Source organism: Bufo gargarizans, unplaced genomic scaffold (assembly GCF_014858855.1).
Source record: "Bufo gargarizans isolate SCDJY-AF-19 unplaced genomic scaffold, ASM1485885v1 original_scaffold_1790_pilon, whole genome shotgun sequence".
In the NCBI taxonomy this organism is placed as follows: domain Eukaryota; kingdom Metazoa; phylum Chordata; class Amphibia; order Anura; family Bufonidae; genus Bufo; species Bufo gargarizans.
Window position 1 is genome coordinate 381,722 of NW_025334517.1, and position 26,539 is coordinate 408,260.

A 26,539-nucleotide genomic window follows, 5' to 3' on the forward strand; every position below is an offset into this window, starting at 1 on the left:
GACTCCTGAATAACGGATCCGTTCTGCCGCCCATAGACTTGTATTAAGAAGGATCCGAGGGGAATGCCTCTAAAGCTTCCGTTGTGACTTCCATCTTATGGATTCCGTTATTTTCTATTATAACGGAAAACACAAACAGAACCCATAACGCTGACGTGAGCCGCCCGAGATAGCCGAGAGGATTGTCTGCAGGATGATGGGAGTCTCAGGTCTGAAGCTGCAGTGGATGGTGAGAGTCAGAAGTCCAGGACTTGTTATCATGGAGGGTGTGAGCACAAGGCCTGGAGGGCAGGGCCGCCTCTGACTTCACAGGGTGGAGTCCAACAAGAAATGAAAGTGAAACTTCTCCAGAAAACTCTACCCCCCCCCCGAGCTGTGACCAGATCACGGGCTTCCACTCTGCAGCCACCATGGGGGACAGCTGCTACCTATACCCTGTGGCCCTGAGGTGGGACGAGGGCCCCGAAGCCCTGAAACAAGTGAAAAACAAACTGCTGCTGCATTTCCAGAAAAGGAAACTGTCTAATGGAGGAGAATGTGAGATCCGAGATCTGGACTGCAGCCGGGGGCACCTCCTGATATACTTCAGAGATGAGGGGGGTAAGTACCGGGGGAGGGGCACCTCCTGATATACTTCAGAGATGAGGGGGGTAAGTACCGGGGGAGGGGGGCACCTCCTGATATACTTCAGAGATGAGGGGGGTAAGTACCGGGGGAGGGGGGCACCTCCTGATATACTTCAGAGATGAGGGGGGTAAGTACCGGGGGAGGGGGGCACCTCCTGATATACTTCAGAGATGAGGGGGGTAAGTACCGGGGGAGGGGCACCTCCTGATATACTTCAGAGATGAGGGGGGTAAGTACCGGGGGAGGGGGGCACCTCCTGATATACTTCAGAGATGAGGGGGGTAAGTACCGGGGGAGGGGGGCACCTCCTAATATACTTCAGAGATGAGGGGGGTAAGTACCGGGGGAGGGGGGCACCTCCTGATATACTTCAGAGATGAGGGGGGTAAGTACCGGGGGAGGGGCACCTCCTGATATACTTCAGAGATGAGGGGGGTAAGTACCGGGGGAGGGGCACCTCCTGATATACTTCAGAGATGAGGGGGGTAAGTACCGGGGGAGGGGCACCTCCTGATATACTTCAGAGATGAGGGGGGTAAGTACCGGGGGAGGGGCACCTCCTGGTATACTGCAGAGATGAGGGGGGGTAAGTACTGGGGGAGGGACACCTCCTGGTATACTGCAGAGATGAGGGGGGTAAGTACCGGGGGAGGGGCACCTCCTGGTATACTGCAGAGATGAGGGGGGTAAGTACCGGGGGAGGGGCACCTCCTGATATACTTCAGAGATGAGGGGGGTAAGTACCGGGGAGGGCCACCTCCTGGTATACTTCAGAGATGAGGGGGGTAAGTACCGGGGGAGGGGGGCACCTCCTGATATACTTCAGAGATGAGGGGGGTAAGTACCGGGGGAGGGGCACCTCCTGATATACTGCAGAGATGAGGGGGGTAAGTACCGGGGAGAGGCACCTCCTGATATACTTCAGAGATGAGGGGGGGGTAAGTACCAGGGGAGGGGCACCTCCTGGTATACTGCAGAGATGAGGGGGGGTAAGTACTGGGGGAGGGACACCTCCTGGTATACTGCAGAGATGAGGGGGGGTAAGTACCGGGGGAGGGGCACCTCCTGGTATACTGCAGAGATGAGGGGGGGTAAGTACCGGGGGAGGGGCACCTCCTGGTATACTGCAGAGATGAGGGGGGTAAGTACCCGGAGACCCCATGGTGCAGTTATTATGTTACTATTGACTCTGATGGCGCTGTGTTTGTTATTGGTGGCTCTGATGGCGCTGTGTTTGTTATTGGTGGCTCTGGCGCTGTGTTTGTTATTGGTGGCTCTGATGGCGCTGTGTTTGTTATTGGTGGCTCTGGCGCTGTGTTTGTTATTGGTGACTCTGATGGCGCTGTGTTTGTTATTGGTGACTCTGATGGCGCTGTGTTTGTTATTGGTGGCTCTGATGGCGCTGTGTTTGTTATTGGTGACTCTGATGGCGCTGTGTTTGTTATTGGTGACTCTGATGGCGCTGTGGTTGTTATTGGTGACTCTGATGGCGCTGTGTTTGTTATTGGTGACTCTGATGGCGCTGTGTTTGTTATTGGTGACTCTGATGTCGCTGTGTTTGTTATTATTTGATTCTGATGTCGCTGTGTTTGTTATTGGTGACTCTGATGTCGCTGCGTTTGTTATTATTTGACTCTGATGTCGCTGCGTTTGTTATTATTTGACTCTGATGTCGCTGCGTTTGTTATTATTTGACTCTGATGGCGCTGCGTTTGTTATTGGTGACTCTGATGGCGCTGTGTTTGTTATTGGTGACTCTGATGGCGCTGTGTTTGTTATTGGTGACTCTGATGGCGCTGTGTTTGTTATTGGTGACTCTGATGGCGCTGTGTTTGTTATTGGTGACTCTGATGGCGCTGTGTTTGTTATTGGTGACTCTGATGGCGCTGTGTTTGTTATTGGTGACTCTGACGGCGCTGTGTTTGTTATTATTTGACTCTGATGTCGCTGCGTTTGTTATTATTTGACTCTGATGGCGCTGTGTTTGTTATTGGTGACTCTGATGGCGCTGTGGTTGTTATTGGTGACTCTGATGGCGCTGTGTTTGTTATTGGTGACTCTGATGGCGCTGTGTTTGTTATTGGTGACTCTGATGGCGCTGTGTTTGTTATTGGTGACTCTGATGGCGCTGCGTTTGTTATTATTTGACTCTGATGGCGCTGTGTTTGTTATTGGTGACTCTGATGGCGCTGTGGTTGTTATTGGTGACTCTGATGGCGCTGTGTTTGTTATTGGTGACTCTGATGGCGCTGTGTTTGTTATTGGTGACTCTGATGTCGCTGTGTTTGTTATTATTTGATTCTGATGTCGCTGTGTTTGTTATTGGTGACTCTGATGTCGCTGCGTTTGTTATTATTTGACTCTGATGTCGCTGCGTTTGTTATTATTTGACTCTGATGTCGCTGCGTTTGTTATTATTTGACTCTGATGGCGCTGCGTTTGTTATTGGTGACTCTGATGGCGCTGTGTTTGTTATTGGTGACTCTGATGGCGCTGTGTTTGTTATTGTGACTCTGATGGCGCTGTGTTTGTTATTGGTGACTCTGATGGCGCTGTGTTTGTTATTGGTGACTCTGATGGCGCTGTGTTTGTTATTGGTGACTCTGATGGCGCTGTGTTTGTTATTGGTGACTCTGACGGCGCTGTGTTTGTTATTATTTGACTCTGATGTCGCTGCGTTTGTTATTATTTGACTCTGATGGCGCTGTGTTTGTTATTGGTGACTCTGATGGCGCTGTGTTTGTTATTGGTGACTCTGATGGCGCTGCGTTTGTTACTCTGATGGCGCTGTGTTTGTTATTGGTGACTCTGATGGCGCTGTGTTTGTTATTGGTGACTCTGATGGCGCTGTGTTTGTTATTGGTGACTCTGATGGCGCTGTGTTTGTTATTGGTGACTCTGATGGCGCTGTGTTTGTTATTGGTGACTCTGACGGCGCTGTGTTTGTTATTATTTGACTCTGATGTCTCTGCGTTTGTTATTATTTGACTCTGATGGCGCTGTGTTTGTTATTGGTGACTCTGATGGCGCTGTGTTTGTTATTGGTGACTCTGATGGCGCTGTGTTTGTTATTATTTGACTCTGATGTCGCTGTGTTTGTTATTGGTGACTCTGATGTCGCTGCGTTTGTTATTATTTGACTCTGATGGCGCTGTGTTTGTTATTGGTGACTCTGATGGCGCTGTGTTTGTTATTGGTGACTCTGATGGCGCTGTGTTTGTTATTGGTGACTCTGATGGCGCTGTGTTTGTTATTGGTGACTCTGATGGCGCTGTGTTTGTTATTGGTGACTCTGATGGCGCTGTGTTTGTTATTGGTGACTCTGATGGCGCTGTGTTTGTTATTATTTGACTCTGATGTCGCTGTGTTTGTTATTGGTGACTCTGATGGCGCTGTGTTTGTTATTGGTGACTCTGATGGCGCTGTGTTTGTTATTGGTGACTCTGATGGCGCTGTGTTTGTTATTGGTGACTCTGATGTCGCTGCGTTTGTTATTATTTGACTCTGATGTCGCTGCGTTTGTTATTATTTGACTCTGATGGCGCTGTGTTTGTTATTGGTGACTCTGATGGCGCTGTGTTTGTTATTGGTGACTCTGATGGCGCTGTGTTTGTTATTGGTGACTCTGATGGCGCTGTGTTTGTTATTGGTGACTCTGATGGCGCTGTGTTTGTTATTGGTGACTCTGATGGCGCTGTGTTTGTTATTATTTGACTCTGATGTCGCTGTGTTTGTTATTGGTGACTCTGATGTCGCTGTGTTTGTTATTGGTGACTCTGATGGCGCTGTGTTTGTTATTATTTGACTCTGATGTCGCTGTGTTTGTTATTGGTGACTCTGATGGCGCTGTGTTTGTTATTATTTGACTCTGATGTCGCTGTGTTTGTTATTGGTGACTCTGATGGCGCTGTGTTTGTTATTGGTGACTCTGATGGCGCTGTGTTTGTTATTGGTGACTCTGATGGCGCTGTGTTTGTTATTGGTGACTCTGATGTCGCTGCGTTTGTTACTCTGATGGCGCTGTGTTTGTTATTGGTGAATCTGATGGCGCTGTGTTTGTTATTGGTGACTCTGATGGCGCTGTGTTTGTTATTATTTGACTCTGATGTCGCTGTGTTTGTTATTGGTGACTCTGATGGCGCTGTGTTTGTTATTATTTGACTCTGATGTCGCTGTGTTTGTTATTGGTGACTCTGATGGCGCTGTGTTTGTTATTGGTGACTCTGATGGCGCTGTGTTTGTTATTGGTGACTCTGATGGCGCTGTGTTTGTTATTGGTGACTCTGATGTCGCTGCGTTTGTTACTCTGATGGCGCTGTGTTTGTTATTGGTGACTCTGATGGCGCTGTGTTTGTTATTGGTGACTCTGATGGCGCTGTGTTTGTTATTGGTGACTCTGATGGCGCTGTGTTTGTTATTGGTGACTCTGATGGCGCTGTGTTTGTTATTATTTGACTCTGATGTCGCTGTGTTTGTTATTGGTGACTCTGATGGCGCTGTGTTTGTTATTGGTGACTCTGATGTCGCTGTGTTTGTTATTGGTGACTCTGATGTCGCTGTGTTTGTTATTGGTGACTCTGATGTCGCTGTGTTTGTTATTGGTGACTCTGATGGCGCTGTGTTTGTTATTATTTGACTCTGATGTCGCTGTGTTTGTTATTGGTGACTCTGATGGCGCTGTGTTTGTTATTATTTGACTCTGATGTCGCTGTGTTTGTTATTATTTGACTCTGATGTCGCTGTGTTTGTTATTGGTGACTCTGATGGCGCTGTGTTTGTTATTGGTGACTCTGATGGCGCTGTGTTTGTTATTGGTGACTCTGATGGCGCTGTGTTTGTTATTGGTGACTCTGATGTCGCTGCGTTTGTTACTCTGGCGCTGTGTTTGTTATTGGTGACTCTGATGGCGCTGTGTTTGTTATTGGTGACTCTGATGGTGCTGTGTTTGTTATTATTTGACTCTGATGTCGCTGTGTTTGTTATTGGTGACTCTGATGGCGCTGTGTTTGTTATTATTTGACTCTGATGTCGCTGTGTTTGTTATTGGTGACTCTGATGGCGCTGTGTTTGTTATTGGTGACTCTGATGGCGCTGTCTTTGTTATTGGTGACTCTGATGGCGCTGTGTTTGTTATTGGTGACTCTGATGTCGCTGCGTTTGTTACTCTGATGTCGCTGCTTTTGTTACTCTGATGGCGCTGTGTTTATTATTGGTGACTCTGATGGCGCTGTGTTTGTTATTGGTGACTCTGATGGCGCTGTGTTTGTTATTGGTGACTCTGATGGCGCTGTGTTTGTTATTGGTGACTCTGATGGCGCTGTGTTTGTTATTATTTGACTCTGATGTCGCTGTGTTTGTTATTGGTGACTCTGATGGCGCTGAGTTTGTTATTATTTGACTCTGATGTCGCTGTGTTTGTTATTGGTGACTCTGATGCGCTGTGTTTGTTATTATTTGACTCTGATGTCGCTGTGTTTGTTATTGGTGACTCTGATGGCGCTGTGTTTGTTATTATTTGACTCTGATGTCGCTGTGTTTGTTATTGGTGACTCTGATGGCGCTGTGTTTGTTATTGGTGACTCTGATGGCGCTGTGTTTGTTATTGGTGACTCTGATGGCGCTGTGTTTGTTATTATTTGACTCTGATGTCGCTGTGTTTGTTATTGGTGACTCTGATGGCGCTGAGTTTGTTATTATTTGACTCTGATGTCGCTGTGTTTGTTATTGGTGACTCTGATGGCGCTGTGTTTGTTATTATTTGACTCTGATGTCGCTGTGTTTGTTATTGGTGACTCTGATGGCGCTGTGTTTGTTATTATTTGACTCTGATGTCGCTGTGTTTGTTATTGGTGACTCTGATGGCGCTGTGTTTGTTATTGGTGACTCTGATGGCGCTGTGTTTGTTATTGGTGACTCTGATGTCGCTGCGTTTGTTACTCTGATGGCGCTGTGTTTGTTATTGGTGACTCTGATGGCGCTGTGTTTGTTATTGGTGACTCTGATGGCGCTGTGTTTGTTATTATTTGACTCTGATGTCGCTGTGTTTGTTATTGGTGACTCTGATGGCGCTGTGTTTGTATTATTTGACTCTGATGTCACTGTGTTTGTTATTGGTGACTCTGATGGCGCTGTGTTTGTTATTGGTGACTCTGATGGTGCTGTGTTTGTTATTGGTGACTCTGATGGCGCTGTGTTTGTTATTGGTGACTCTGATGTCGCTGCGTTTGTTACTCTGATGGCGCTGTGTTTGTTATTGGTGACTCTGATGGCGCTGTGTTTGTTATTGGTGACTCTGATGGCGCTGTGTTTGTTATTGGTGACTCTGATGGCGCTGTGTTTGTTATTGGTGACTCTGATGTCGCTGCGTTGTTACTCTGATGGCGCTGTGTTTGTTATTGGTGACTCTGATGGCGCTGTGTTTGTTATTGGTGACTCTGATGGCGCTGTGTTTGTTATTGGTGACTCTGATGGCGCTGTGTTTGTTATTGGTGACTCTGATGGCGCTGTGTTTGTTATTGGTGACTCTGATGGCGCTGTGTTGTTATTGGTGACTCTGATGGCGCTGTGTTTGTTATTGGTGACTCTGATGGCGCTGTGTTTGTTATTATTTGACTCTGATATCGCTGTGTTTGTTATTGGTGACTCTGATGGCGCTGTGTTTGTTATTTTTTACTCTGATGTCGCTGTGTTTGTTATTGGTGACTCTGATGGCGCTGTGTTTGTTATTGGTGACTCTGATGTCGCTGTGTTTGTTATTGGTGACTCTGATGGCGCTGTGTTTGTTATTGGTGACTCTGATGGCGCTGTGTTTGTTATTGGTGACTCTGATGGCGCTGTGTTTGTTATTGGTGACTCTGATGGCGCTGTGTTTGTTATTGGTGACTCTGATGGCGCTGTGTTTGTTATTGGTGACTCTGATGGCGCTGTGTTTGTTATTGGTGACTCTGATGGCGCTGTGTTTGTTTCCAGTGCGGGATCGGGTTCTCCAGAAGACATCTCAGGAGCTGCAGTTACCGGGGAACAAGACGCTGAAGCTGGATGTGACGTCTGTGGAGGCGCTGAGCGGTGGTCCGGTGCAGGACGTCCCCTCAGAAGTGAGTGCAGCAGACCCCTCCTCCAGTCAAAGCCCCCCATTCAGTGACAGACCCTCAATAACAGGCTGCAGGGACAGACTCCCCTCTAGTGACAGCTGCCCCTGGTATCTGCTACCCCCCCCCCCCCCAATATCTGCTGTCGCCTGGTGTATAGCGCCCCTAGTATCCCACCTTATGTCAGCTTCCCCCTGGTATTTGCTGCTATGTCAACCCCCCCAATGTGTCCCTTCCCTCAGTGTCTGCTGCCTCTGGTATCTGTATTACTGTATGATAATATTACTAGAGCACTGTATGGGGGTATCATTTGAGCATAGCACAGTTATACTTGCATTGTGCGGTGCTGCAAGTAAGGCGCTATACTGTGTAGTATTACTTTTGCAGTATATGGCGGGGCAGCACCGTGCAGCATTCACCAGTATATGACACTGTTATGTGGACAGTAACATAGAACCTAGAATGTGTCGGCAGATAAGGACCATGTGGCCCATCTCGTCTGCCCAATATACTGAATACTATGGATAGCCCCGGCCCTATCTTATATGAAGGATAGCCTTATGCCTATCCCATGCATGCTTAACCTCCTCCACTGTATCTGCAGCTGCCACTTCTGCAGGAAGGCTATTCCATGCATCCACTACTCTCTCAGTAAAGTAATACTTCCTGATATTACTGTTAACCCTTTGCCCCTCTAATGTAACACTATGTCCTCTTGTAGCAGTTTTCCTTCTTGTAAATCTTCTCTCCTCTTTTCCCTTGTTGATTCCCTTTATGTATTTAGCCGTCTCTCTCATCTCCCCTCTGTCTCGTCGTTCTTCCAAGCTTTACATGTTAAGGTCCTTTTAACAGAGGGTCCGGGGGGGTGGGACGGAGGGGTCCGGAGGGGGAGAGTGATTTACCCTTCTCTCATCTCCTTATATAAGCAGTGACTGTTAGAGTTGAGTGAATTTCCTTTAGAGACATCTCTGGGTCAGGGGAGGTCTCTGGGTCAGGGGAGGTCTCTGGGTCAGGGGAGGTCTCTGGGTCAGGGGAGGTCTCTGGGTCAGGGGAGGTCTCTGGATCAGGGGAGGTCTCTGGGTCAGGGGAGGTCTCTGGATCAGGGGAGGTCTCTGGATCAGGGGAGGTCTCTGGGTCAGGGGAGGGCTCTGGGTCAGGGGAGGGCTCTGGGTCAGGGGAGGTCTCTGGATCAGGGGAGGTCTCTGGGTCAGGGGAGGTCTCTGGGTCAGGGGAGGTCTCTGGGTCAGGGGAGGTCTCTGGATCAGGGGAGGTCTCTGGATCAGGGGAGGGCTCTCCGTTTTGCAGCCCATAGACTTCTATTATGACGGAATGAATAACGGAAAGCCTCTAAAGGCATTCCGTCATCGAATTGCGTTATGGTCCGTGGTAACAGAATCCATAACGTAATTCTGCTTTTACCACCAAACGAAGCGTTAACGAATTTTCAAAATATCAAAATTCGCTCCTCTCTAGTGACAGTATATACAGCGAAGAAAGGGATGCAAATGAGCTCTTAAGCTCCGCCTCTAATGCCACCGGATGTAAGGCAGCTATTCGATAAGTCAATGTTCAACCCTTTAAATAGTGTGCGCGGTGACGGTGTGCGCGGTGACGGTGTGCGCAGTTTATATGTGCAGGAACTGGACGGAGCGGCTGCCGGGCCCGGTCTGAGAGCCTTCTTACTTAGTCGCAGAACTGAGGGTTGCTGGGATGGGGCCCGTTCTAAAATTTACTGTGGGGCCCAGTCAGTTCTAGTTACACCATTGACTGCCACCATCGTTTCTATAACGCAGGTATTCCTGGACAGGACACAGTTAATTATAGTTATGATGGCGTACCCTTTACTGTAACTGACCCTGGTGACTATCTCCTGCGCTCTCATCATCACTGTCCCCTTTTTTTTTTTTTCAGAAACCAGGAAGGAGTGAGCCGATCCCAAATCCAGGTAATCCATTACTGCAGCGGCTGCAGATGTGGGGCCCCGGACTGATGTAACCATGGGGTTCTGGCCTGATGTAGCAGTGGGGCCCCCGGCTACGGTTGCCCCCTGGCCAGTATTCCACAGGCCAGGACGGTATTTTTCTTAAGGCTCTTTCACACTTGCGTTGTCCGGATCCGGCGTGTACTCCATTTGCCGGAATTACACGCCGGATCCGGAAAAACGCAAGTGAACTGAAAGCATTTGAAGACGGATCCGTCTTCAAAATGCGTTCAGTGTTACTATGGCAGCCAGGACGCTATTAAAGTCCTGGTTGCCATAGTAGTAGTGGGGAGCGAGGGAGCAGTATACTTACCGTCCGTGCGGCTCCCGGGGCGCTCCAGAGTGACGTCAGAGCGCCCCATGCGCATGGATGACGTGCCATGTGATCACGTGATCCATGCGCTTGGGGCGCCCTGACGTCACTCTGGAGCGCCCCGGGAGCCGCACAGACGGTAAGTATGCTGCTCCCCCGCTCCCCACTACACTTTACCATGGCTGCCAGGACTTTAGCGTCCCGGCAGCCATGGTAACCATTCAGAAAAAGCTAAACGTCGGATCCGGCAATGCGCCGAAACGACGTTTGGCTTAAGGCCGGATCCGGATCAATGATTTTCAATGGGCATTAATTCCGGATCCGGCCTTGCGGCAAGTCTTCAGGATTTTTGGCCGGAGCAAAAAGCGCAGCATGCTGCGGTATTTTCTCCGGCCAAAAAACGTTCCGTTCCGGAACTGAAGACATCCTGATGCATCCTGAACGGATTTCACTCCATTCAGAATGCATTAGGATAATCCTGATCAGGATTCTTCCGGCATAGAGCCCCGACGACGGAACTCTATGCCGGAAGACAAGAACGCAGGTGTGAAAGAGCCCTTAGATTGCTGGAACCATTTTTTTTCTCTACTGACAATAATAATAATTGCCGGTAATTTTGTCAGACAACTTCGAGCTTCTAAGCAGCAGAATGAGAAAGTGGAAGGAACAGAGCACAGCAGCGCATTGGAGAACCTCAGGAGTCCCTGCTCTCCATGTATGGCCTAGGAGTCCCTGCTGTGTCCATATATGGAGTCGGTGCTTCTGGGAGTCCCTGCTCTCCATATATGGCTTAGGAGTCCCTGCTCGGTGTCCATATATGGAGCCAGTGCTTCTGGGAGTCCCTGCTCTGACTCCATATATGGCTTAGGAGTCCCTGCTGTGTCCATATATGGAGTCGGTGCTTCTGGGAGTCCCTGCTCTCCATATATGGCTTAGGAGTCCCTGCTCGGTGTCCATATATGGAGCCAGTGCTTCTGGAAGTCTCTTCTCTGACTCCATATATGGCTTAGGAGTTGTGATGCTTCGTGATCTCAGCAATACTAATAAATTGCAAATGCATCCTGTTTTAAAATTACAAAAATCACAAGAGCCCTCTCATTCACACAAAGAGTTAAAACTCTCAGTTACAGCTCACAATGCAGAGGAAAATTAGCAAATCCTTTGCCAAAGCTTCTTCCTGACCCCATGCTGGGTTATACATCCATCAATCTGATATTGTCTTGACAAAACCAATAAAAGTGCCCTCTCTCTAGTCTAACACCCTAAGCCTGGTCAGAGACTTCAGAGAAGAATGACAGATCCTTATCACACGGCCGGTTGGTACGTAAGTTAACTTACCTGCTCCATAGCTGCCACTCTCTGTTCTATCTTCAGGACCTGGCAAAAGACCTGTGGTGATGTCACTGTGCTCATCACATGGTCCAATCACATGGTTCGTCACCATGGTGAGTGGCCATGTGATCGGACCATGTGATGTGACGTCACCACAGGTGCTTAGCCGGCAGCTCAACATTACAGAAGAAGACAGAGATCCGCAACTACGCGATCAAGTGGACTCAGTGAGTTAATTTTTTATTTTTTTAACCCCTCCATCACTATTTTACTTTGCATTTTATATTCAGAATGCTATTATTTTCCCTTATAACCATGTTATAAGGGAAAATAATACAGATCGGGTCCCCAGCCCGATCGTCTCCTAGGAACCATGCGTGAAAATCGCACCGCATCCGCACTGCAGAATATAGAGCATGCTGCGATTTTCATGCAACGCTCAAGTGATGCATAAAAAAACCCCAAAAAACAGCTTGTGTGCACAGCCCCATAGAATTGAATGGGTCCGGATTCAGTGCGGGTGCAATGCGTTCACATCACGCATTGCGCCCGCGCGGAAAACTTGCCCGTGTGAAAGGGGCCTAACACACGGTATTGTCTTCCAGTCATATTTGGTATCAGATGATGTGTAAAGTTCTACTGATTATAACTATGAATTGTATTTCTTAATTTGACCTCCGGGTACGGAGAAACTGGCAAAGCAAGGATTCTGCCAGATTTTCTCCCTCTCAGGGCAAGAACTGCCCCCTGTTCCAATTGCCCCAGGCTGGAGTTGTGCGTGTCACAGCCACCACCAGCTCCAGAGGGGGTAAAACACAGCGACCCACTCAGGTCCGGGTCCGTCATCTGCCATCTGACGTCGACTAACATCACGACTGTCCGCTGGACACGGGCACCCGCCATCTTGGATTACTCCTTACAAAGACTTTATCTTTTACTGGACTCTACCGCGGTAATTCTGACCTTACAGACATTCTGTTCCCTTCCACCTCTTACTTATTTCTATCCGACCAATCTGTTCGGCCGGTAGATTTCTCTGTCAGTTATAATGTAGATTTCTGTGCGTAGTTTTTATAATAAAACTAACGATTTAATGGTTCCAGTTCTGCCCTTGTTCCCCGATTATCTGGTCTATGCTCAGAGCTCTGTCCTCAGAGGAGACATTCCACCGTCTTATTTCTATACATTGCTGATTGGTTAGCTAGGCTGCAAATAACCGTTCCTTCCCTTTAGGATTAGCTAGCCGCGGTCTCTTCGCTCCGATTCACTCCGAAGAGTGGTGGCAGCAAATTAAGTTGGTTTTCCGCGCAAAATCAATCATCTTATTTTACCGATTGTACATACAGTCGCGATTGTACCATGTGTGGGCACAACAACCAATCTTAAACGTCTCCTGTGCTCACAGTGGATTCGCCTCCAGAAGTCTCTAGTGGACGAGACCTGGATGGCAACTGTAGCTTAGTACGACGGGATTGGCGGGGGGTCGTCACATTGGTTGGCAGCTAGTGGGATAGCAGAACCCAAAACCAGGCAGACGTCAGCTTTTGGGAGATCAGAGCACAAAGAGTTTACAAGTGCAGTTTTTTGTGCAATCGGAACAATAGGACAGCGGCTACTTAGTATCTTGTCCTGCGGAACTTGAGTTCTGGGCGCAAAAACGGTGCACATTGATATACATTTCCCCACCTTTTCTTTGCTATATCCTATTCTTTTACTCTTCTCAATGTCTGATTCAGTTCCAAATTACCACAGTTGGTCTGTCGCCGACTTACAAGCCGTGTGTGAGTCGCAAGGCATTGCCATTCTGAGCAAAAATCGATCACAGCTGATCAAAGCTTTGACGGAGAGAGACGGCCAAGCGATGGAGGATTCCAATCCCGTGCGGGAGGCTTCGCTGCCCCTTCGTTCAACGTCACCCAGCACCGCCAGCTATAGGAGTGCTGATGTTGCTACTTCAGCTCCGGGTGATGCAGGTACCCTGGATAACAGCATGTCCACAGCCCCTGCTAACCCTCAGCAAGGAACAAGCAGCTCTGGACTGAACTTCACTGCCTTGGGCCCTATGAGCCAGCAGTTGTTACCAGGCCTGACTGGCGCGGATTTACGTTTTTACCTGAAGATGCAGCTCAAAAGAGAAGAGATGCAGCAGCAGTTCCAGCTTCAGAGAGAAGCGCTGCAGCACCAGCGTGCACTAGAACTGGCCCAAGTGAGGCAGGCCGAGCGCTCGTCCTCTCCTAACACTCCTTCTGCAGGAGGCACACCTCTACCCGTGGTCCCAAAAGCAGGGTTTCCAGTTATGGAGAAAAACGGGGACATTGATTTATATTTACGCTCATTTGAGAGCGCGTGCCACCAGTTCTGCATCCCTGAGGATCTGTGGGCTCTACACCTGACGCCTCAGCTGACTGGTAAAGCCCTGGATGCTTTTGCAGAGCTACCCACAGACCAAGACTGCGATTATCAGACTATCAAGGAGGCCATAATCGCTAAGTTCCAGTTAACCCCCGAGGTTTACCGGAGAAAGTTCCGTGCCATCCAGCAAGTGTCCACAGACTTCTACGTGGATGTGGCTAGCCACTTATGCACCACATTCCGCCAATGGACTCAAACCCCTAAGGAAAAGACTTGTGCTAACCTCGAGGATTTCATCCATGACCAGCTCCTCGCTGTATGCTCTACGGTTGTGAGACAGTTTGTGCTGAAGTGCCAGCCCCAGTCTGCCAAAGAAGCCGCTGAGTTGGCAGACATGTTTGTCGCAACTCGGGTGCCGGACATTCGCAAACTTGTGGTGGCGGACGCTCACAGGCCTATGGTACCAGACATCCGCAAAACCCTGATAGCTGCAGAACTCCAGTATCTGACAAGGACAGAGCCATGTCCCAGAACTGGAGAGAAGGCAGGCCCGCTGGTCCTGTGAACCGTGAGACAACCAGGCCCTGGTGCTATGCAGGGAAGCCAGCCCAACCACCCAGCCAGGCAGCTAGCACCGCGACGATGCCAAGCCCTAAGGGGGCCAATGCCTCCACCCCTGCCTCATCTGCTGTATTGCTGGTCGGAGGATCCAATGTGCAAGGCGGATCCCAGAACCACCAGCCCGTCACTGTGAATGGCCAGACTGTCATCGGATTCCGCGACACCGGTGCAGATGTCACCTTGGTCCGTTCACATCTTGTTACAGCAAAGGATATCCTTCCAGGAAAGTACCTCACTCTGACCGGAGTTGGGGGCACTCGCACTCATGTGGCCCAAGCCCAAGTCCCCATGATTGGGGAATGGGACATCAAAAGTGGGTTGTTGGGGTCCTGGATGATATTCCCGTTGCCACAGTGCTTGGCACTGATTTGGGCACCCTTGTTTGCCGTTACAAGTACCCTGCGAACACACAGGAGATCTAGCAGGACTCCCTGACCAAAACCAGGTACTGTACAACCCTTTGGGGAAACAGGGAGACGGGGACACTTTACCTGCTATTTCTACCGTACCCAGCGCCTCGAGCCGGGAGGTATCAGATTTAAGTGTACAAGCAACCGAATGTAATCTGCCTATTTCTGCACCTGTCATTGCTGATCCAAATGCTTGTGTCAGTGCTAACCATGGTGATATACATGATGCTGTACCTGCTATGGCCATTACACGTGCTAGGGCCAGCCGCCTGAACTCAGAGCCGAGCGAAGAGACCCCCTCGGGCGATTCTGACCTTCAGGCGGATGACAATAATGCAAGAAATACCCTGTCATGTATTGTGTAACTGCGCTGGCAGACGCTTCCAGTGTCGCCAGTAACCTGGGCTCAGATGGGGCTGCGGGGACAGAACCAACCGTCCGTCTAGCCGCATCTGACCCCAGCATTGAAGGTAACTCTCCGCAGCTGACTTCATACGTCACCGGTCAGCTGGAGGAGACCGGTGGCACTGCATTCGTGCAGGCCTTGAGGAGTGACCCCAGTCTGAAGACGCTTAGGGCTTGAGCCGGCCAGCCTCCAGACGAGGGCACTCCATATAAAGTCTATTGGGAGAATGACCGACTGTACTGTGAAGCTGTACAGCCGGCAAAAGGTGACGCAGGTGAGAACACGAGACAGCTGGTAGTCCCTAGGGAATTTCGGGCACAGGTGCTCAAAGCAGCCCACGACATTCCACTAGCAGGACATTTAGGTATCAAAAAGACCCACAAATGTGTTCAGAACCATTTTTACTAGCCCACAATGGGAAAGGACATAACCAATTACTGCCGATCGTGTACCACTTGCCAGAGGGTTAAGAAGGCTGGGAGTACCCGCAAAGCTCCTTTGCAGCCACCGTCGGTGATCACAGAGCCCTTCCAGAGGGTGGCAGTGGATATAATTGGTCCCCTTCCCATTCCTAGCAGTTCTGGAAAGCGCTACATCTTAACAGTCGTGGACTATGCCACCCGTTATCCAGAGGCGGTAGCACTGTCTTCCCTTAGGTCGGCCACGGTGGCAGACGCCTTAATCAGGATTTTCTCTCGTGTGGGGTTCCTCGCCGAGATGATCTCTGATCAGGGCTCCTGCTTCATGTCTGAGCTAATGGAAGCCCTCTGTGAGAGGATGCAAATCAAGCACACCACTTCCAGTGCGTATGACCCCCAAACCAATGGTTTGTGTGAACGATTCAACGGAACGTTAAAGCAAATGCTGGCCACGTTCGTGGAATCGCAGGGGAAGGACTGGGAACGGCACCTGCCTCATTTGCTGTTTGCTTAGAGAAGTGCCACAGGAGTCCACTGGGTTCTCACCCTTTGAACTCCTATATGGACGAGACGTCCGAGGGCCTTAAAACTGATTCGGGAGACCTGGGAGGGAAAAGCTCAGAAGTCTCTGTGGTTCAATATGTCCTAAAATTTCATGACAAGATGGAGTCCCTCATGGCCATGATGACGAAAAACCTCTCAAAGGCACAGGCCAAGCAGAAGGCCTGGTATGACCAACACGTCAGAGACCGGTCGACCAAGCAGGTCAGAAGGTATACACCCCCCTACTCTGTCAGGCAGAACAAATTGCAGGCCGCCTGGGAAGGGCCATACACCATTCTGAAACAGGTGAACCCAGTCACTTACCTCGTGAGTCTGGGGGGTAAGTGACAGAAACTGTTCCACGTGAACATGTTAAAAGCACATGAGGAGAGAGAGCAGTATGTGTTAGCCGTGTGCAGCCAGCTAGAACCCGAAGAGCCAGATCCACTGATAGACCTGCCAGCAGAGCTACGAGACGTGGCAGATGATTGGAACATCAACCCCCACCTCTCGTACCCCCAGCAACTGAGTGCGCACAGCGCCACCTCCTCAGGACTCCCGGGCCACACCAACCTAGCAGCTCACAGAGTTGACACAGGGACCCAGCAGCCCTTACGGCAGGGCCCCATCGCACCTCACCCGGCTGAGATCAAGCAAGAAATTAAGGAAATGCTGCAGTTAGGAGTCATCCAGAAATCCGCTAGCCCATGGGCCGCTCTGGTTGTTTTAGTCCCCAAAAAGGACAAAACGACCCGGTTCTGTGTCCACTCTCGGAGACAGAATGACATTACCACAACCGATGCGTATCCCATGCCTCGAATTGATGAATCATGGACTTGAGCCGTGGGTACTGGCAGATTCCGCTTGCGCCAGAGGCGAGAGCGAAGTCCGCATTCATCACCCCTTTTAGCCTCTGAGTTTACTCGTATGCCCTTTGGGATGAAGAATGCGCCCGCCACCTTTCAGCGGGCCATGAATGAACGCAGTAGCCTACCTGGATGACATTGAGGTATTCAGTCCAACCTGGGAAGATCACCTTGACCATTTGTCACAGGTATTGGGAAGACCGTCCGCTGCCAATCTGACCGTTAAGCCCAACAAATGTCAGATAGCCATGACAGAGGTTCAGTACCTCGGACACAGAGTAGCAGCCAGACCCTGAAACCTCAGATGGGGAAGGTCGATGCCATTGTGGCATGGCCGCAGCCTACCACCAAAAAACAAATACTTTTCTGGGAACGGCAGGATACTATAGGAAGTTTGTTCCGTCCTATAGTACTTTGGCTAAACCACTGACCGATGCAACGGGTAAAAAACAACCCAACACGGTCACATGGAACCCAGAACTAGAAGAGGCGTTTCGGGCCTTGAAGGAAGCGCTGGCTAGTGCTCCTGTCCTTCAAGCTCCCGACTTCTCCCGTCAGTTCATCGTACAAGCTGATGCCTCACTGACTCGATATATGGAGTCAGTGCTTCTGGAAGTCCCAGCAATGACTCCATATATGGCTAAGGAGTCCCTGCTGTGTGTCCATATATGGAGTCGGTGCTTCTGGGAGTCCCTGCTCTGACTCCATATATGGCTAAGGAGTCCCTGCTGTATGTCCTCATATGGAGTCAGTGCTTCTGGGAGTCCCTGCTCTGACTCCATATATGGCTAAGGAGTCCCTGCTGTGTGTCCATATATGGAGTCAGTGCTTCTGGGAGTCCCTGCTCTGACTCCATATATGGCTAAGGAGTCCCTGCTGTGTGTCCATATATGGAGTCGGTGCTTCTGGGAGTCCCTGCTCTGACTCCATATATGGCCTAGGAGTCCCTGCTGTGTGTCCATATATGGAGTCAGTGCTTCTGGGAGTCCCTGCTCTGACTCCATATATGGCTAAGGAGTCCCTGCTGTATGTCCTCATATGGAGTCAGTGCTTCTGGGAGTCCCTGCTCTGACTCCATATATGGCTAAGGAGTCCCTGCTGTATGTCCATATATGGGGTCAGTGCTTCTGGGAGTCCCTGCTCTGACTCCATATATGGCCTAGGAGTCCCTGCTGTGTGTCCATATATGGAGTCAGTGCTTCTGGGAGTCCCTGCTCTGACTCCATATATGGCTAAGGAGTCCCTGCTGTATGTCCTCATATGGAGTCAGTGCTTCTGGGAGTCCCTGCTCTGACTCCATATATGGCTAAGGAGTCCCTGCTGTGTGTCCTCATATGGAGTCAGTGCTTCTGGGAGTCCCTGCTCTGATTCCATATATGGCTAAGGAGTCCCTGCTGTGTCCATATATGGAGTCAGTGCTTCTGGGAGTCTCTGCTCTGACTCCATATATGGCTAAGGAGTCCCTGCTGTATGTCCATATATGGAGTCAGTGCTTCTGGGAGTCTCTGCTCTGACTCCATATATGGCTTAGGAGTCCCTGCTGTGTCCATATATGGAGTCAGTGCTTCTGGGAGTCACTGCTCTGACTCCATATATGGCCTAGGAGTCCCTGCTCTGACTCCATATATGGCCTAGGAGTCCCTGCTCTGACTCCATATATGGCCTAGGAGTCCCTGCTCGGTTTCAGTATTGCTTAGGGACACTCTGTGTATTTAAATTTTGTTTAGCCTCAATTGTTTCTGCTGGGATTCGAACAACCAGTTCCATTAAAGGCAAAATCCTCAACCACTGAGCTATAGAGCTCAATGTTAATAAGTAATAGATATATTCTGGCTAAAAACCTCAGCAGGAGTTTCCCATATATAGCGGAAATACGGTACAAAATACATTTGTAATTACAAAAAAAAATATGAACTGATACTTCTGCAGTATATGAATGCATGAGAAATTACTACTGAGGTTTTTATACAATACGGTATATCTGTTGCTTATTAACATAAAAAAGAAAGCTGAGCCTGATGGAGCAGTGGGGCCCGGGCCTGATGGAGCAGTGGGGCCCGGGCCTGATGGAGCAGTGGGGCCCGGGCCTGATGGAGCAGTGGGGCCCGGGCCTGATGGAGCAGTGGGGCCCGTGCCTGATGGAGCAGTGGGGCCCGTGCCTGATGGAGCAGTGGGGCCCGTGCCTGATGGAGCAGTGGGGCCCGTGCCTGATGGAGCAGTGGGGCCCGTGCCTGATGGAGCAGTGGGGCCCGTGCCTGATGGAGCAGTGGGGCCCATGCCTGATGGAGCAGTGGGGCCCGGGCCTGATGGAGCAGTGGGGCCCGGGCCTGATGGAGCAGTGGGGCCCGTGCCTGATGGAGCAGTGGGGCCCGTGCCTGATGGAGCAGTGGGGCCCGTGCCTGATGGAGCAGTGGGGCCCGTGTCTGATGAATATCATTTTCATGTCTCTGCCACCACTTTCCACCTTCCCACCAATAATGATGTTTAGTGGTAGGGTGTGTGCCCCCCTGCAGGACCTGAGCTCATGTGAGAGGTACATTATATATGAAGTGCGGTCACCTATGGATGTTATGTGTTTTTCTAACAGCTGCAGACGTCTCACAGCATGAAGCGGGAGGTCAGGCCCAGCAGCTCCTCTCCGATGTGGTTCTGATTGAGAACGTCCAGGACTCCTGCTCCGCTGAGATGCTGACTCTGCTTATAGAGAACAGTAGAGACCGGAATGATGACACCAAATTTCACTTGGAGACAATACCTGAAATCCATTCGGCCGCCATCACCTTCACCAGCGACATTGGTAATGTTCAGACTGTATCTGGTAAACCTCGCACCTCCTCGTATATAATACATAGTGGGTCCAGGTCATTGGGAGCCCTGAGCTCATATAGTGTGTGTAGTAAATCCATTGGGTCATCGGCCATATCATGTGGAGTCTACACGGCTCCTCACTGGAGATGACTCTAAGACCTCCAGATCTGGTTATTGTAATCCAGTCCAGGCTATTGACAGTTAGGTCCCCATTATTCACCAAGTCATTGTGGTCTTCAAGAAGCATCAAGATGAGAATTGATTAGCAGAAAATGAGGACAGGAAGACGTAGGATGATGCACGGTCCACCAAAATTGTCTGGATCTCTTATAAATATTTGTTTATTATAGTCAATAAGATTGATGAAAGACACAGGTTCAACCTACATCCCTACCATCGGTGACAAAAAACCCTGTGAGGTGGTCACCAATTACCCCATATTAAAGGAAAATTCCCTTCCTGAATCTGGCAATCAGAATAAATCTCTGGATCAATGTCCTATCTCCATAAATCCTGTGCCCATAATGTGATATTGTTATAATCCAGACATCCTGTCCGCTCTAGAACTTCTCTGGCAGAGCCCTCCATAGTCTCACTGCTCTTACAGTAAAGAGTCCACAGTCTCACTGCTCTTACAGTATAGAGTCCATAGTCTCACTGCTCTTACAGTATAGAGTCCATAGTCTCACCGCTCTTACAGTATAGAGTCCACAGTCTCGCTGCTCTTACAGTATAGAGTCCATAGTCTCACTGCTCTTACAGTATAGAGCTCCATAGTCTCACTGCTCTTACAGTAAAGAGTCCATAGTCTCACTGCTCTTACAGTATAGAGTCCACAGTCTCACTGCTCTTACAGTATAGAGTCCATAGTCTCACTGCTCTTACAGTAAAGAGTCCATAGTCTCACTGCTCTTACAGTAAAGAGTCCATAGTCTCACTGCTCTTACAGTACAGAGTCCATAGTCTCACTGCTCTTACAGTACAGAGTCCATAGTCTCACTGCTCTTACAGTACAGAGTCCACAGTCTCACTGCTCTTACAGTACAGAGTCCATAGTCTCACTGCTCTTACAGTACAGAGTCCATAGTCTCACTGCTCTTACAGTAAAGAGTCCATAGTCTCAGTGCTCTTACAGTATAGAGTCCATAGTCTCACTGCTCTTACAGTATAGAGTCCATAGTCTCACTGCTCTTACAGTACAGAGTCCATAGTCTCGCTGCTCTTACAGTATAGAGTCCATAGTCTCACTGCTCTTACAGTACAGAGTCCACAGTCTCACTGCTCTTACAGTATAGAGTCCATAGTCTCACTGCTCTTACAGTATAGAGTCCATAGTCTCACTGCTCTTACAGTATAGAGTCCATAGTCTCACTGCTCTTACAGTATAGAGTCCACAGTCTTACTGCTCTTACAGTATAGAGTCCATAGCCTCACTGCTCTTACAGTACAGAGTCCATAGCCTCACTGCTCTTACAGTACAGAGTCCATAGTCTCACTGCTCTTACAGTATAGAGTCCATAGTCTCACTGCTCTTACAGTAAAGAGTCCATAGTCTCACTGCTCTTACCGTAAAGAGTCCATAGTCTCACTGCTCTTACGTAAAGAGTCCATAGTCTCACTGCTCTTACAGAAAGAGTCCTAGTCTCACTGCTCTTACAGTAAAGAGTCCATAGTCTCACTGCTCTTACAGTAATCGAGGTCCATATCTCACTGCTCTTACAGTAAAGAGTCCATAGTCTCACTGCTCTTACAGTAAAGAGTCCATAGGTCTCACTGCTCTTACAGTATAGAGTCCCTAGTCTCACTGCTCTTACAGTAAAAGAGTCCATAGTCTCACTGCTCTTACAGTAAAGAGTCCATAGTCCTACTGCTCTACAGTAAGAGTCCATAGTCTCACTGCTCTTACAGTAAAGAGGCCATAGTCTCAACTGCTCTTACAGTAAAGCGTCCATAGTCCTCACTGCTCTTACAGTATAGAGTCCATAGTCTCACTGCTCTTACAGTATAGAGTCCATAGTCCTCACTGCTCTTACAGTAATAGAGTCCATAGTCTCACTGCTCTTACAGTACAGAGTCCATAGTCCTCACTGCTCTTACAGTAAGAGTCCATAGTCTCACTGCTCTTACAGTAAAGAGTCCATAGTCTCACTGCTCTTACAGTCAGAGTCCATAGTCCCTCACTGCTCTTACAGTAAAGAGTCCATAGTCTCACTGCTCTTACAGTAAAGAGTCCATAGTCTCACTGCTCTTACAGTATAGAGTCCATAGTCTCACTGCTCTTACAGTACAGAGTCCATAGTCTCACTGCTCTTACAGTACAGAGTCCATAGTCTCACTGCTCTTACAGTAAAGAGTCCATAGTCTCACTGCTCTTACAGTAAAGAGTCCATAGTCATCACTGCTCTTACAGTATAGAGTCCATAGTCTCACTGCTCTTACAGTATAGATAGTCCATAGTCTCACTGCTCTTACAGTATAGAGTCCATAGTCTCACTGCTCTTACAGTATAAGAGTCCATAGTCTCACTGCTCTTACAGTAAAGAGTCCATAGTCTCACTGCTCTTACAGTAAAGAGTCCATAGTCTCACTGCTCTTACAGTACAGAGTCCATAGTCTCACTGCTCTTACAGTAAAGAGTCCCATAGATCTCACTGCTCTTACAGTATAGAGTCCATAGTCCTCACTGCTCTTACAGTAAAGAGTCCATAGTCTCACTGCTCTTACAGTATAGAGTCCATAGTCTCACTGCTCTTACAGTAAAGAGTCCATATCCCCTCACTGCTCTTACAGTACAGAGTCCATAGTCTCACTGCTCTTACAGTACAGAGTCCATAGTCTCACTGCTCTTACAGTAAAGAGTCCATAGTCTCACTAGCTCTTACAGTATAGAGTCCATAGTCACTGCTCTTACAGTAAAGAGTCCATAGTTCACTGCTCTTACAGTATAGAGTCCATAGTCTCACTGCTCTTACAGTAAGAGTCCATAGTCTCACTGCTCTTACAGTATAGAGGCCATAGTCTCACTGCTCTTACAGTAAAGATCCATAGTCTCACTGCTCTTACAGTAAAGAGTCCATAGTCTCAGTGCTCTTACAGTATAGAGTCCATAGTCTCACTGCTCTTACAGTAAAGAGTCCATAGTCTCACTGCTCTTAGCAGTATAGAGTCCATAGTCTCACTGCTCTCACAGTATAGAGTCCATAGTCTCACTGCTCTTCTTACAGTAATAGAGTCCATAGTCTCACTGCTCTTACAGTAAAGAGTCCATAGTCTCACCTGCTCTTACAGTACAGAGTCCATATCTCACTGCTCTTACAGTACAGAGTCCATAGTCTCACTGCTCTTACAGTAAAGAGTCCATAGTCTCACTGCTCTTACATTAGTAAGAGGTCCATAGTCTCACTGCCTTACAGTAAAGAGTCCATAGTCTCACTGCTCTTACAGTAAAGAGTCCATAGTCTCACTGCTCGTACAGTAAAGAGTCCATAGTCTCACTGCTCTTACAGTAAAGAGTCCATAGTCTCACTGCTCTTACAGTAAAGAGTCCATAGTCTCACTGCTCTTACAGTAAAGAGTCCATATCTCAACTGCTCTTACAGTAAGAGTCCATAGTCTCACTGCTCTTACAGTAAAGAGTCCATAGTCTCACTGCTCTTACAGTAAAGAGTCCATAGTCTCACTGCTCTTACAGTAAAGAGTCCATAGTCTCACTGCTCTTACAGTAAAGGTCGATAGTCTCACTGCTCTTACAGTAAAGAGTCCATAGTCTCAGCTCTTACAGTAAAGAGTCCATACGTCTCACTGCTCTTACAGTAAAGAGTCCATAGTCTCACTGCTCTTACAGTAAAGAGTCCATAGTCCTCACTGCTCTTACAGTAAAGAGTCCATAGTCTCACTGCTCTTACAGTAAAGAGTCCATAGTCCTCACTGCTCTTACAGTAAAGAGTCCATAGTCTCACTGCTCTTACAGTAAAGAGTCCATAGTCTCACTGCTCTTACAGTAAAGAGTCCATAGTCTCACTGCGCTACAGTAAAGAGTCCATAGTCTCACTGCCTCTTACAGTAAAGAGTCCATAGTCTCACTGCTCTTACAGTAAAGAGTCCAATGTCTCACTGCTCTTACAGTAAAGAGTCCATAGTCTCACTGCTCTTACAGTAAAGAGTCCATAGTCATCACTGCTCTTACAGTAAGAGTCCAGAAGTCTCACTGCTCTTACAGTAAAGAGTCCATAGTCTCACTGCTCTTACAGTAAAGAGTCCATAGTCTCACTGCTCTTACAGTACAGAGTCCATAGTCTCACTGCTCTTACAGTAAGAGTCCATAGTCTCACTGCTCTTACAGTAAAGAGTCCATAGTCTCACTGCTCTTACAGTAAAGAGTCCATAGTCTCACTGCTCTTACAGTAAGAGTCCATAGTCCTCACTGCTCTTACAGTAAAGAGTCCATAGTCTCACTGCTCTTACAGTAAAGAGTCCATAGTCTCACTGCTCTTACAGTAAAGAGTCCATAGTCTCACTGCTCTTACAGTAAAGAGTCCATAGTCTCACTGCTCTTACAGTAAAGAGTCCATAGTCTCACTGCTCTTACAGTAAAGAGTCCATAGTCTCACTGCTCTTACAGTACAGAGTCCATAGTCCTCACTGCTCTTACAGTACAGAGTCCATAGTCTCACTGCTCTTACAGTAGAGTCCATAGTTTTACCGCTCTTACAGTACAGAGTCCACAGTCTCACTGCTCTTACAGTACAGAGTCCATAGTCTCACTGCTCTTACAGTATAGAGTCCATAGTCTCACCGCTCTTACAGTAAAGAGTCCATAGTCTCACTGCTCTTACTGTATAGAGTCCATAGTCTCACTGCTCTTACAGTAAAGAGTCCACAGTCTCACTGCTCTTACCGTAAAGAGTCCCTGTCCATCATTATCCCTGAGTCTTTATTACTGTCTGTTTTGCTTCCTCCTCCAGTCCATGGCCTCCCTTTTATCCACATGAGCTTCCTTGGGCTCCAGGCCTCCACACTCCTGTACTATGATATCATTCTCCTCTGGAAGGCGCTGCCTCCTGCAGATATTGATGGAATAAGTATTGGATCTCATTGTCTCCTCTTGTGTTGGGGAAGATGAGGAGATGCCTCCATAGACGATGTCCTAGAGTCATGCAAGGAGGTTCTGATGTCCAACAGCCGGTGCCATTCCATCATTGGTCAGATTTTAGGGTGGCCCCATAAATCTGCTCTAATCATCATCCCCTCAAAAGAAAAAAAAATGACTCCTCTTTTCCAGACTGGGGTCCTTTGGTCTTCATGGAAGTCTTAAATATATTTAATGTATTATCAACTTCCAAAAGTTTTTTTTAACTACTCACCCCACCACCTGTTTTGTCACATTAGTTGTCCACCTTCCACTTTATTTCTCATTTACTGGTATCCATGTGTTATCTTAGGATGTGGCCCCACACATTTTATTGCACTGCACACAGTTGACGCCAGGGGCCCAGGGTCATCTCATTTTCCAGCATTGGTAATTACCGAGCCACAATCTGTTGTTTCTGTTCCATCAGACGTCTTGAGTTTTATCCAAAAATTCTGCGCAAACCACAAAGTAATTCAGAAAAACCTGAGAGCGAAGCCTCTAGAGGAGACGAGAAGCATCAGGGCTGAAGGGTTACCCCCAAGAACAGAAGAAGACCTTATCATCCTCTACTTCGAGAACCCAAAGATTGGGGGAGGTCAGGTAGAAGAGGCAGTGATGATCCCTGAAGAGGAGGCGGCGCTGGTCACCTTCTATGATGCACACGGTAAGAGACCTCTCCGAGCAGCTGATACACATGTGGCGTGCAGGACCCCACCATCTGTTGTATAGGAGAAATCTTCTCACCTGCCAGATGGGATTTCCAGGGTCACCTCTCTGCAGTCATACTCTGTCACATGCAGTTTAGTGGAGTTCAGGATGTACAGGAGAACTTCTGGTGCACCAGGTCCACAATACGATGTCATGCTCCAAGTGCACACCATCACCTGCTGCCCACCCCATGAGTCCACCCCCAAACATCCCATCTATCACCCTATTCATATTCCCCCATTGTTTCCCTAGTCTCCGTTAGGTCTCCCGTTGGTTCCAGTAGATCAGATTTTCCTTTGCACTGATTATTATGTCCATCCCATGAGGATGTCACATAGATGTAGGTCAGAGGATACGCGTAGCCTTGAGGAAGAGGAGGCCACCTCAGTACTTGTACTTCCCCTCACTAATGAAGCCTGATAACTTCAGAGCTGCCTTGCTTGTAGGGAGGTGAAGGGTTTAGTGCAGAACTTTCTTTACTCACCTCACAGCAGAACTCCACTTCTTATTTATCAATGGTGTTACTTGGAAGAGGAAACGAAAAGCCATTGATCACCCCAACAGCAGCCACTGGTTGCAAAAACAGAGTACCTTGTCTCAGTCCACTCAGAGTCAATCATAGTCCTCCTCTCTGCACACACTGCAGCCGCCTCCCCCTCTCTGCACACACTGCAGTCTCCTCCCCCTCTCTGCACACACTGCAGCCGCCTCCTCCTCTCTGCACACACTGCAGCCACCTCCTCCTCTCTGCACACACTGCAGCCACCTCCTCCTCTCTGCACACACTGCAGCCTCCTCCTCCTCTCTGCACACACTGCAGCCTCCTCCTCCTCTCTGCACACACTGCAGCCGCCTCCTCCTCTCTGCACACACTGCAGCCACCTCCTCCTCTCTGCACACACTGCAGCCTCCTCCTCCTCTCTGCACACACTGC

General features: G+C 48.7%; 1 protein-coding gene across 1 annotated transcript in view; it reads left to right on the forward strand.

Annotated features, from left to right (window-relative positions):
* The first annotated feature begins 355 nt into the window (after window positions 1–355).
* Window positions 356–26,539, forward strand: part of LOC122923644 (protein mono-ADP-ribosyltransferase PARP14-like) — a 44,078-nt gene continuing 17,894 nt past the window's right edge. Inside the window, exons 1-5 of the mRNA XM_044274496.1 lie at window positions 356–600; window positions 7,597–7,721; window positions 9,627–9,660; window positions 19,546–19,755; window positions 25,325–25,561. Coding sequence (XP_044130431.1) covers window positions 411–600; window positions 7,597–7,721; window positions 9,627–9,660; window positions 19,546–19,755; window positions 25,325–25,561 — 796 coding nt within the window. The 5' untranslated portion in view covers window positions 356–410. The remainder of the gene's footprint in view (window positions 601–7,596; window positions 7,722–9,626; window positions 9,661–19,545; window positions 19,756–25,324; window positions 25,562–26,539) is intronic.